This window comes from Trichomycterus rosablanca, chromosome 6 (assembly GCF_030014385.1).
Source record: "Trichomycterus rosablanca isolate fTriRos1 chromosome 6, fTriRos1.hap1, whole genome shotgun sequence".
NCBI classification, from domain to species: domain Eukaryota; kingdom Metazoa; phylum Chordata; class Actinopteri; order Siluriformes; family Trichomycteridae; genus Trichomycterus; species Trichomycterus rosablanca.
The window spans coordinates 31,614,498-31,627,008 of record NC_085993.1 but is presented as its reverse complement, the minus strand read 5'-3'; the positions used below and the strand labels follow the sequence as shown (position 1 = coordinate 31,627,008).

Here is a 12,511-nt window from a genome sequence, read left to right as displayed (position 1 = left end):
TTGTTATTATTTGCACTGTTTATATTATTATTTTATTCTATTTCATTTTTTTGGCACCTGTGTTTTGTATATATTTGTTCTTATTGTTATTTTTATTTTTCTCTGTAACTGAGCTTTGGCAATACGAATGTCTTTATTTGTCATGCCAATAAAGCTTCTTTTGAGTTTGTGTGTGTGTGTGTGTGTGTTGCAATCAATCCTATACTCTTTAGGCTTCGAAAATACAATTTCGAAGCCTGCGTTCCAATTAGCTCTCTCACTACACAGGATGTACCCTACGGAGGGTGTAGGGCGTAGTGAAGGTGGCTTTAGAATAGACTGCAGCCACAGTAGGCGGGGGTAGAGATGTTGTAGTAGGTAGACTTCCGCATGCCTGGACTTATTGTATACAGTGTTAGTACAGCAGCACGATAACATCTTAACAGTAATTTAATTTAGAATAAAACGTAGATTATGTACATTTAATACAGATCGGACACGGAACAGAGAATAAACTGCTGTACTGGAAGCTGTTACCTCCATAACAGAATTATAGTTGGATTACGATCATCAACTGCAGTGATTCTAATTGAAGATGTTAAAGGCAGTCATTCTAATTGGAGGTCCACAGAAAGGTAAGATCATGGTTTACTAGTCTGGACTAGTTTGCACCTCAGCACTATTTACACCTAAAATCTGAAGACACGATGGAATAGATACTACATGATAATGTAGGATGACGTGGCGCTGAAAACCTGAATGACAGGTGATGTCAGTTTTCAAACGGTAGGAATCACAGAATAGCATAAAATGGGATTTTAATAACTGACAATGATTGGAACACATCCCCTTTCCCCCCACACAAACTGGAATCTTGTATAAGTTTACCGTTTCCTAAATCATGCTTTTAAAAATTGACATATAACAACAAATGGATGATGAATTTGTAGGTGTGGAAGGTGTGGAAAGTTATATAATGTCATTTTTACTTTGTGATATTGGCTTCTTATTCTGTGCTGATATAAATGTATTAATTTATTAGGATTTTAATGTCATGTTTTACACACTGTGCTTACATTCAAGACAGAACAGGTAGTTACCGGTTACACAAGGTTCATCAGTTCACAAGTTTAACATCATACACAGTCATGGCCAATTTTGTATCTCCAATTCACCTCACTTGCATGTTTTTGGACTGTGGGAGGAAACCGGAGCATCCGGAGGAAACCTACGCAGACACGGGGAGAACATGCAAACTCTACACAGAAAGGACCCGGACCACCTCACCTGGAGATCCAACCCAGGACCTTCTTGCTGTGAAGCGACAGTGCTACCCACTGAGCCACCATACCGCCCGCTCATATAAATAAGGCCAGTTTGACTGGACATGTTGAATAGTGATCTCTTGCTAGGGTCAGGAAGAAAACCTTAACTGTCACCTTATGCTGAGAGGAATTTGATCCCCAAAATGAAGCTTCTGCTTCAAAATAGTGAAGCATGACAGAAACATTTACTCTAAAGTTATCACCTACAGACATGAACTTTTAAAATTGTAGTACCTTATACAATGCCTATTTGTACCCTCATATATTTTTAATAGTCTAAGTCCTTTTGTGTCCTTTCTAAGGAACTCGGTTCCGCCCGCTATCATTTGAGGTGCCCAAACCACTCTTTCCTGTTGCTGGTGTGCCCATGCTCCAACACCACATAGAAGCCTGTGCCAAGGTAAGAAAACATTAATGATTCAGGCTTTATACACTGTAATAACAGGGAAATGATGATGATGATAGCTCCTTCTCTTCAACAGGTTCCTAATTTGAAGGAAATCATCCTGATTGGGTTTTATCAGCCGAATGAGGAGCTAAGTCGCTTCATTGCTATGACCCAGCAAGAGTTTAAAGTCTCAGTAAGGTATTGCTATCATCATGTTTTCTTATGAGGGCGATACATGGTTTGGTGGGTATCATTGTCACCTTACAGCAAGAAGATCCTGGGTCCTTTCTGTGTGAAGTTCGCTTTCCTGCTCTGCTTTTTTTTCCCACAGTCAGGTTAATTGCAGATAAAATTACTTTATATATGAGTGTGTGGTTGAGAGTGTGTTTGCCTTGATTGACTGGCGACCTGCCCAGGGTGTTTCCTACCTTTCGCCTGGTGAATAGGAGTCACCGCCATTCTAAAAAGGATAAGCCAGTGGTTAAATAGACAATGAAAGAATGAATGAATGAATGAATGAATGAATGTGTTTGTAGAGCTGCACCCCCCCTGGAGTTTTTGTCCACTCACTTTCCACTCTGTTAGACACTCCTACCTAGTTGGTCCATTTTCAAACAAAAAAGGTCATCAAAAAAAGTCATTGTAGTCTCTCTTTCCTGATATCTTCTGGTGTCTTTGTTCAGGTACCTGCAGGAGTTTGTGGCTCTAGGCACTGGGGGTGGCATTTACCATTTTCGAGACCAGATCCTTTCTGGAGGACCGTCTGCATTCTTCCTTATGAATGCTGATGTCTGCTCTGAGTTTCCTCTGCAAGAAATGCTCCGCTTTCATCGTCAGCATGGAGACTCTCACTGTGGAATCATTCTGGGCACGACGGTAAACAGATTACTGAATACAAACCAAAATAGTTACACAGTAGTACATAGGGATGTAACGATTCACCACAATACAGTTAATAACCGATTCAAAAATTCCACGATTCAAATCGATTTGACATGTAAAATGAATCAATATTCACTTTAAACAGCAGAGGGCACTGGCGCTATACACCTTGCCTTGTTGACGTCACTGGCGCTATACGTCTGGTTGCCAAATTCGTTTTTTTTTTAGCCAAATTGGGCTTAATTCAAAATTGTTTTGCATAGTTTGTACCTACATCAGAAATAAAAGGGCATTCATTATTTAGATAATCACAAATTTTATTTTAAACAGCATTTTTTTTTAAAGACTATTAATAATAAAAGGAAACGTTGTCATAATTTGTCTATAATTTCAGCTTAAAAAAATCGGGAAAAAATCGTATCGTGAACCCAGTATTGTGAATCGCATCGCATCGTGGGTAGAATGTATCGTTACATCCCTAGTAGTACACAATAGTTAAACAAAATAATTACTGCTGACATAAACAGAATTATTACCACTGAAACTGACCATTAACACAAACAGAATTCAAACTATTGCTGCTAACAACTGAATACCAAGTAAAGAAAGTATTGAATTAACAAAAGTTTTATTAAAACTGACTACTAAAACAAACATAATTCTCATTATTGAAACCATAAAAGAAAATTCAGCAGAATTACTTATGCCATAAACACAATACTGAAATAATAAATCTGAATACTGAAACAGATGGTGTTATTACTTCAATCAACAATCGGAAACTAACAAAATTTCTAGTAAAGTAAAGTAACTAAATAAAACTGAAATGTAACCACTAAACTTGATTGCAGTAACTAATAGAATATTCACTACCAAAACCAGGGGCGCTTGAGTAGCACAGCAGTAAATTACGGTAGCCAACTATCACTGGGATCTAAGGTTTGGATCCCCAGTGGTGCTATCGGCTGGTTGGGCATCTACATATAGACATGGTTGGCTGTCGCTGGATGTCGCGATGGATTGGCGCCTAATGTTTTCTGAGGAAACCGGAAGCACATGACCATGACCTCATGACCAAGATAAAGCATTGGCAAACCTGAAAATGAAATAGAAAACAAAAAACAAACTAACAACAGTAAAGAAACAACATAATTTACCAGATTCTTATTTTGTTTCTTATTATATTTTTTCTTATTTTGCCAGGCTAACAGAAAACAGTCACTGAACTATGGATGCATTGTGGAAAATCAGGAGACAAATGAGGTATGATTACTTATGCAAATCCAGTTAGCATTTATAATAAAACAGTTGAATGTAAGAGTTTGTTGCCTAATTGGCCAGACTAGTAGTATTTGTATTTTTGCTTCTTGCATTTTCACCCACCTTTCCTTGCATAATACCTCTGGTTCTAAAGTAATGACAATTTAAAATAGTTTTAGCTTTGATGATTCTGGTCAAAGTATATATATATATATTTTTCTTTCATTCTAGCATTGGTTTCCAAAATCCTATTGTCTTATCAAAATGATGTTTGTCATGAGGTAGATATTTTTAGAACATTTTTCATGCATATCATGCAATAGTATGCCACCACTTATGTGTCAGATAGATAGATAGATAGATAGATAGATAGATAGATAGATAGATAGATAGATAGATAGACAGACAGATAGACAGATAGACAGATACTTTATTTATAGTAAGGGAATTTTTTGGCCTCCAGTAGTTGAACTAAAAAAGAAAGGAAGAACTAATGCAAATACAAAAAAATGTAAGTAGGGTGTAGCAAATATACAATGTGTATTTATACAATATACAGTAAGCTGAAACCTTGCTGCAGGTTGTTGGCTATCATATTGGAGTGGGCCAGAATAGGAGCAGTCTGAGGAGTTTGATATAATTTTACAGCCATCGCTGTTGTTGCGTGGTGTGTAGGCATACGTTAGCTTTATTTTCAGAGCCTTAGTAAATTTCTAAAACAGTGCTATGGTTATTAATTGTTAGCACAACAGTCGAAGAGAATTTATCATGCTGTGATATTGTCATCAGATTTGGGGAATTGTATTACCTGTCTAACACAGTGGTCTTCAACCGCCGGGCCATGGATCGGTCATTTAATACTGGGCCGAACAGAAAGAATAAATAATTGACAATTCTGCTCTGGAAGATGTCTTATTTTGAAAAACCTAATAATTTTTTTATAACATATGTCTGTTCCTCATGACGTGTTTGACACATACCTATTTCAGTTGCGTGTTATAAAAAAATTAAGCGCACAAGCTAGCCAAAATGCTAAAAGGTGGGAGCGTCTCATTGCAGCAAGAAAAGCGTTCCCACTGATTTTCCATCATTGATGAGTAGTATTGTTATGCACATTGTGTTTTTTATTATGCTTGTTGTAAAATTTTATTTTAAATCCTCCTGCCCCTGCTGGTCCGGCACAAAACCGGTCTGTGATGCAAAAAAGGTTGGGGACCGCTGGTCTAACATGTCCTAAAAAGCAAAACGAGTTTAGAACGTTTTAGGACTTTACAACTGCAAAAGTAATCCAAACTCCTGTACAATAAAAGTGCATAAACTTTTACTTTATTAACAGTTTAATTTACTTTAAATACAAAAAAATATTGCTTGTCCATAGGTGCTTCATTTTGTGGAGAAACCCAGCACCTTTGTGAGTGATATTATCAACTGTGGTATCTACTTATTCACTCCTGAGATTTTTGGCCATATTGCAGCAGTGTTTCAGCAAAACCAAGAAGAAAGACTCCAGTAAGTGTCAGATTAAGCTCCTGTAATATGGTCAACTCAAGATCTTCAAACAATAAAATGAGTTTTGATTTTGTTTTTACAGCGATGAACCTCTGTATGGGAGACAGTTGCCAGAACTGATCCGTTTGGAGCAGGACATCTTTACAATGCTGGCAGGACAGAAAAAACTCTATGTTTACAAAACTCAGCACTACTGGAGCCAGATCAAATCTGCAGGGTATCTGAAAAATCATACACGTGCTGTTGGTTCTACAAGGGTTCTTCAAAAAGTTCCCGCACTTTTTAAAACTCTATTTATTAAGAATTTAAATAACACTTTTCTACATAGTCACCTTCCGTTGCATTATCCCCAGCGTCGTACCAACTTTTTAATGCCATCAGCAAAAAATGTTTTTGGTTGAGCGTAGCCACTAATGCACCACTGCTTTCACATCATCATCACATGAAAGTCTTCCTCCCCTTAAACCTTCATTGAGCAGTACAAAAAGGTGAAAATCAGATGGCGCTAAATCTGGACTATAAGCTCTCTCAGTCTCTTAGACACGACCAATTACTACTCCTCCCGCCCTCAACGTTTCCAACCAAAATATACAAGTGCAGAAGCTTTTTGAAGATCCCTCGTATTTCTTTATCTGTTTTATCACTAACTGGATTCAGTTAATTTGATCAACTGGCAATTTGACTGACAGGTCAGCGATATATGCAAGTCGATTGTACCTGAACCAGTATCATAAGACCCATCCAGAAAGACTGGCCACAAAACAAGAAAAAGGCCCCCAAATAATAGGTATTATTATTGTTATTAATATTATTTTTAAACTTGTATTCATAAATGTGTACAACTAATTATTGTTATCCAATTCTAGGAAATGTACACATTCATCCGACAGCTAATATTGACTCCACTGCTGTTGTAAGTATTTCACAACGCAAACACATTATATCAAAATGCACCACGTGTGTTTTTCTAATATGTAGCTTTTTTTTTTAGCTGGGACCTAATGTCTCAATAGGAAAAGGGGTAATGATTGGAGCAGGAGTTCGAGTGAGGGAATCAATCATCCTACATGGAGCTACACTGCAGGTACAGTAGTCTTAATTAATTTAGATGCATAGTAGTGTTTTAAGGCCTGTTGCCATTCTTCTAATGAGATATGACTAGGGTCCTACTAAATTCACGAGAAAGTGTGCTTCATGGACCTTATAAAAGTGCCACATTTTATGAAAGTCATTAAATAACACTTATAAATTAAATGATAGAATAACTGGAAGCTACAATACACAGTGTAGCCTACCTGAATGGATCCGTAAATACTAAAATAGTTTTGACACCCCCCTCTGCGTCCCCAGAATTGGTTGGGAGTTTTTCAAGCTTAGTTTTGACTAACCGATTACAAATGTAACCGAGCTTCTTTAGAGTTTGCTGAGTTTATAAAGTAAGAAATAAACTGCACAGACAAACTATCGGAGCATAATACTTTACTGGCTTGTTCTTTCAAGCACAGACCACAGAGACGATCATGTGTGTAGAGAAGCACACTTTTTCATTGACTATGGAATCCTTGAAGGGACAAAAATGCACTCAATATGTAAACATACATCAAACATTGTCAGCACACTACACCACAGAAAAGTCTGTTACACTAACTTAATTATGATGCCGTATAATGCTGTAAGATTGCTAGGACCACCTCATATTGCATATTGTGCCTCATATTTCATACGCTACCCAAATGAAAAATGTTAAATTGTTGAACACAAACCTTAAATTTTGAATTTCACAGCAAACTGCATATTTCACGGGACACAGTGATTTTCACGGCCATGAATTAGGTGGGGCCTTAGATATGACGTATGTGGAATGCATTTTATTAAGAAGAGTAAAAATAATCACGTGATGGGATGGGAGCATTAATAGTAGGGCTGGGCGATATATCGAGATTTTATAAAATATCGATATATTTTCATACACGATATATGATAGGACAATATCGCGTATATTGATATAGAAGTTGCGTTCCAATTAGATCCGACAGTTCGTCTTTCTCTTCTCCCAGTTTGTCTCTGCACATGTTCACCTGCCCCGCCTCTCTCCCTCACTGAACACAACTCACCCCGCCCCACCGCCAATTCTTTCTGCCCTCAGAACACATTTCTGTAAGTAAAACTCCCATGATAGCATGGAGACGGCTGAGGAGCTGGTTAGTAAATAGAATAATAATGGCTCAGTTACTTGGAGATGGTTTGGATTCAATGATGGAGAAGTGTCAGATGAGCAGCAGAATAATGTATTCTGTAGAGAATACCGAAAACAAGTCCAGACAAAAGGTTCCAGCTCCGTGTACCTTTGGTCATTCGTTTTTCACTTCAAATCCCAAAGTTGAAAAACAAGAAAACGAGTCGTTATTCGTTTTAAAAACCAATATTGGAAAACGGAAATAAACAAACACTAGCGCATGCACATGCTGACATGCATGTATTTGCTTTATATATAAACAGTGTATGCACGTGTTGAGAAAGTAATAATAACGTAACGGTGCGTCTCCTGTTGTTCTGACTTGTGTGTTTGTATATGTGATGTGCATGTATTTGCTCTATCTGTAAAAATCAAACATTATGGGGAGTGATTTCTGTACTGGATGTTGTACGTGGTCGTGATCAGATAAATTCTGATACCTTCCCTACACACTTGCTCCCTGCGCCCTATAGTACACTTAACATTCTTAAAGGGCCAGACAATATATTTGTAATTCACATTACACAACAGGCAAGACGTTAGAAAACAACAAACTTTTTCTTAGAATAGCTCTTTTTTTTTTTTTTTTAAGGAAAAATAGTTCCTGTGTGAAGCTTCCCCAGCATGAATATTAATAAAAGTGCCTGTAAAATTTTATGGTATTTAGTATTTGGAACATGTAGCTTTGTCTCAGAAGTGTCTTGTTGTTATTACCTTATGGGATGAAAAAATATCGAGATATATATCGTATATCGCCATTCAGCTAAAATATATCGAGATATTATTCTTGATCCATATCGCCCAGCCCTAATTAATAGGCTATGAGCATACATCAGATCTTGTGGTGTTATATAAATCTGGATAATGGACAAATATGTAATTGTTTTCAGCAGTGACAGACAAGGCAAAACCGAGCATTGAGGATGACATATGGCTTGCTATATCCAAGATCTCTCTTTGTTTGAGCTAAATAATCGTCGTCTCCAGCTGCAATCATCACACAGATGAGCAAATCAATGCAGTTTTTAATGAGCTATTGCAAGTCTGTGTAAAATATTTAGCAGAAGGCTAACAAACTTTGCCAATTTGCCAACTTTGCTGAAAGCGTGAGAATAATAACATAACACAAAAAGGTTAGAACGCCTGATCTAAAGATTTGGTTTTAAATGGCACTGCAGTGCCCACAGTTCTTCTAAAACCTTGAGTGATTTTAATTCACTATGCATGCAAGCTCAAACTTAAGTAAATGAACCAAGACGTGAAAGAGAATGTTAAAAGAATAGACTTACTATTGTATTCATTTTGCAAGGATTTTTACATTTAACTGACATCATGTTATCTAGTGATTCCTACTCATTCGGATATTGTTTACAGTGATTTTCTGGCAGCACCATAGACCCCATCCTATGTCCTATGTAACTGAAGTGTACTAATTAGACATAATTTTTAATACAGTCTGGTACAATTTGGATTACAGCTGCTTCAAGTGCTACAAAAGTCTTTGTTCCCACCTACTTTCAATCCAAAATCACTCTTTAAAAAAAGACTCTTTAAACTCTAGTTTCATTAGTGTAAAAGTCTGGCCCTGTGACACCTGACGCATAAAAAACTTCAGTAAATAAAAAAAGTCAATAGATGTATGGGAAATATTTTTAGGGGTCCAAACACCAAAGGTGATTATCTTCTTCTGCGATAAAACAAAACGCACAGACCAAACCCTTAGTCATATGGACATGGGACTTGGTTAATAGGTAGTAATCTAACCCCCACCCCCCCTTCCACGCTACTCAGGTGCTGAAACCCAGCCTGATTGGGCCTGATTGTGACACTAGTGTATCGTCAAACTTAAAGTAGACCATACACTTTAACATAGCATACGGACATGCTAGATAGAACATTGTTTGTTGCTGGAGTTGATTTCATGTAACAGAAAGTATAAAAAAATGTATAATTTAGAAATAACAGAGATACACTTATATTTAGAGGAAAATCCAATCCATGCATTGCATCTAGTTGACCACAAAAATGGACAATTTGTATTTCATTAACTTCACTATGTGTGTTTAACTCAACTCTGAATATTGTTGGTTCGAATTGCTTGTTTCCTCACTGCCACTGGGTAGTCCAGCTGTTCTGTTCCATTAACACATCTTTACAGATTTTGGTTTATTACAGATTCCAACGTTAATAAATAAGCTGGTCTGGATCTGTAGAACCTTAGGCGTTGTATATGTAATTGTGTATTGGATAGTACAAATATTAATTTTATTATTATTATTATTATTACTGCACTTTAGCTTTGATAAGCTATTTTTTATGTTTTATTATCTTTATAAAAAATCCTATTGTCACCAAATTTTACTGCACTTACTTTTTATAAGCTAATTTACTTCATATTTTATTTGTTTTTCATGTTCTTACTTTTAGTTTTTAATGAGGTTAATGTTTTAATGCTTTTAATTTTTCCTTATGTAAAGCACTTTAAATTGCCACTGTGTATGAAAGGTGCTATACAAATAAACTGGCCTTGCCTTTCCTGTGTGGGCTGGCTTTGATCTCTGAGAGTAATAAGTTGTGTAAATGCTTTATTTCAGGATCACTGCTGTGTGCTGAACAGTATTGTTGGATGGGACAGTACAATAGGAAAGTGGGCAAGAGTGGAGGGGACTCCAAGCGACCCGAACCCCAATGATCCCTATGCTAAAATCGACAGCGAGACTCTGTTCCGAGATGGGGGTTTGACTCCCTCTATTACGATCTTGGGTATGCAGCACTTTTTTCTAAATTTATTGTTAACATCAAACTGATTTGCATAGAGTTACTAATATAAACTCAGTTGCCAGTTTAATAAGTTTATACTTGGCTTGTGTGTACACTTATAAGTCATTAATCAGGTACACCTACCATACCTTAAGCAACTTACCCTGGACGTATGTTTGCACAATTGGCAGTATAATTCAGTCCCATTATCACAGGTGTATAAAATCAAGCACCTACCACCACCTACCTATGCAGTCTGCCTTTGCAAACATTTGTGAAAGAATTATCTTCTTAAAAGCTTTCTTAAAAGCTGACTGAATAGCAGACCACACAAAAGATAAAAGTCACCAACGCTCTGAGTCCCATACCTCCTCTGTCATTAACATCAACACAAAAACTATGCGTGGGAGCTTCATGGCATGGGTTACCATGGCAGAGCAGCTGCATGCAAGCACAAAGCCAAGCGTCAAATAGAGTGTTGTAAAGCACGCCACTGGACTCTGGAGCAGTAGAAACTTGTTCTGTGGGGTGGACAGGTCTGGATTTGATGAATGTCATGAAAGCATTACCTGCCTGACTGCATTGTCCGAACTGTAAAGTGTAGTGGAGGAGGGATAATAAAATGAGGTTGTTTCTCAGAGGTTGGCCCAGGCCCCCTGATTCCCGTAAAATGAACTGCTTCAGCATATTAAAACATTTTAAGGCAACAGTTTGGGGAAGGCCCTTTTCTGTTACAACATGACTGTGCCCCAGTGCACAAAGCAAGGTCCACACAGGCATGGTTTGGTGAGCTTGGTGTTGAAGAACTTGACTGACCTGCACAGAGTCCTGACCTCAACCCCATCTAACACCTATGGAGATAGCGAGCCAAGCTCTCTCATTCAATATTAATCAAATTCTCACAGACACACTCCAAAATCACGTAAAAAGCCTTTCAAGAAGAGTGGAAACTGTTATTTATTTATTTATTTATTTATTAGGATTTTAATGTCATGTTTTACACACTTTTGTTACAATCATGACAGGACAGGTAGTTACTGGTTGGTTACACAAGATTAATCAGTTCAAGTTTAATGTCAAACACAGTCCTGGACAATTTTGTATCTCCAATTCACCTCACTTGCATGTCTTTGGACTGTGGGAGGAGCTTCCAAACCCACGCACACATGAGGAGAACATGCAAACTTCACACAGAAAGAACCTGGACCTAGGACTCGAACCCAGGACCTTCTTGCTGCGAGGCGACAGAGCTGCCCACTAAGCCACCATGTCGCCCGGAGGCTGTTATAGCTACAAAAGGGGACAAAGTCCATATTAATGCCTATGCACTTAGAATGAGATGTCATAAAAGCTCGTCTACACACACACACACACACACACACACATACACACACACACACGCCAAATAGCCAAAGATATTAGTAGACGAGTCTATGCGTTATGCATCCAAACAGGATTTCAAATTTACAACTAAAATGTGGTGAGAAGATTCTCTCCAGTAGATGGAGCTGTTGCTACAAGTCTGTCACCATCCAGCCAGCCTCAACACTCCAAACGTCACCATGTCCTTTTGTAAACAGTCATCTGCATTTAAATGACATTAATTTCAGCTTCTTTCTATTTCTTATTTTCCCAGGTTGCAACGTGAATATTCCATCAGAGGTCATCATTCGAAATTCAATCGTCCTTCCTCACAAAGATCTGAACAGAAGCTTTAAGAATCAGATAATCCTTTAGATAGTGCAGTCTTCTTTTATAGGAAAGTTATGAAACCATCAAAAATAATAATATAATGAAGGAGGAAAACATGGCTACGTTCACACTGCAGGTCTAATTTGTTTCCCCCATATTTCCATATTTTTCATGACTAATGAACAAAGAAATCCGGTTTAATCAGATGTTTTTAATTCTGATTTGGGCCACATTTTCTATTATAAGATAAAACATGCTAATACAGCCTTGGACTTAATGGTCAAGTCCATATATATGCACGTTTTAAGTCACTGAACACTGTGTTTGTTGTAATTTTACAGAGGCCGGACTTTCATATTGCTGTAAGACGTGCAATATATCTCAGCAGTCTAAAATATTAATATAAAATGGATTTGAATATTAAGTCTAGAATTTTAAACTGCAACAGACCGAGAAAACAAAAGAAGGAAAATACACTAT

The 12,511-nt window shown here is 37.4% G+C and overlaps 1 protein-coding gene across 1 annotated transcript; it reads left to right on the top strand.

The window, feature by feature from the left end:
• The first annotated feature begins 475 nt into the window (after positions 1–475).
• Positions 476–12,145, top strand: gmppab (GDP-mannose pyrophosphorylase Ab). Its single transcript, XM_062996833.1, has 12 exons — positions 476–614; positions 1,607–1,704; positions 1,787–1,890; positions 2,376–2,568; positions 3,778–3,837; positions 5,213–5,343; positions 5,426–5,560; positions 6,033–6,130; positions 6,210–6,256; positions 6,335–6,427; positions 10,174–10,342; positions 11,976–12,145. Exons 1-12 carry the CDS (start codon positions 575–577, stop codon positions 12,074–12,076), a joined length of 1,269 nt encoding a protein of 422 aa, XP_062852903.1. The 5' UTR covers positions 476–574; the 3' UTR covers positions 12,077–12,145.
• Positions 12,146–12,511: the final 366 nt, after the last annotated feature.

What these genes read in the sequence shown, in the direction of transcription:
- gmppab (XM_062996833.1), top strand. Translation starts at nt 575, where the DNA reads ATGTTAAAGGCAGTCATTCTAATTGGAGGTCCACAGAAAG. An exon ending in AATTGGAGGTCCACAGAAAG is followed by an intron (nt 615 to 1,606) that starts GTAAGATCATGG and finishes GTCCTTTCTAAG; the next exon opens with GAACTCGGTTCCGCCCGCTA. An exon ending in TCCCTCTATTACGATCTTGG is followed by an intron (nt 10,343 to 11,975) that starts GTATGCAGCACT and finishes TTATTTTCCCAG; the next exon opens with GTTGCAACGTGAATATTCCA.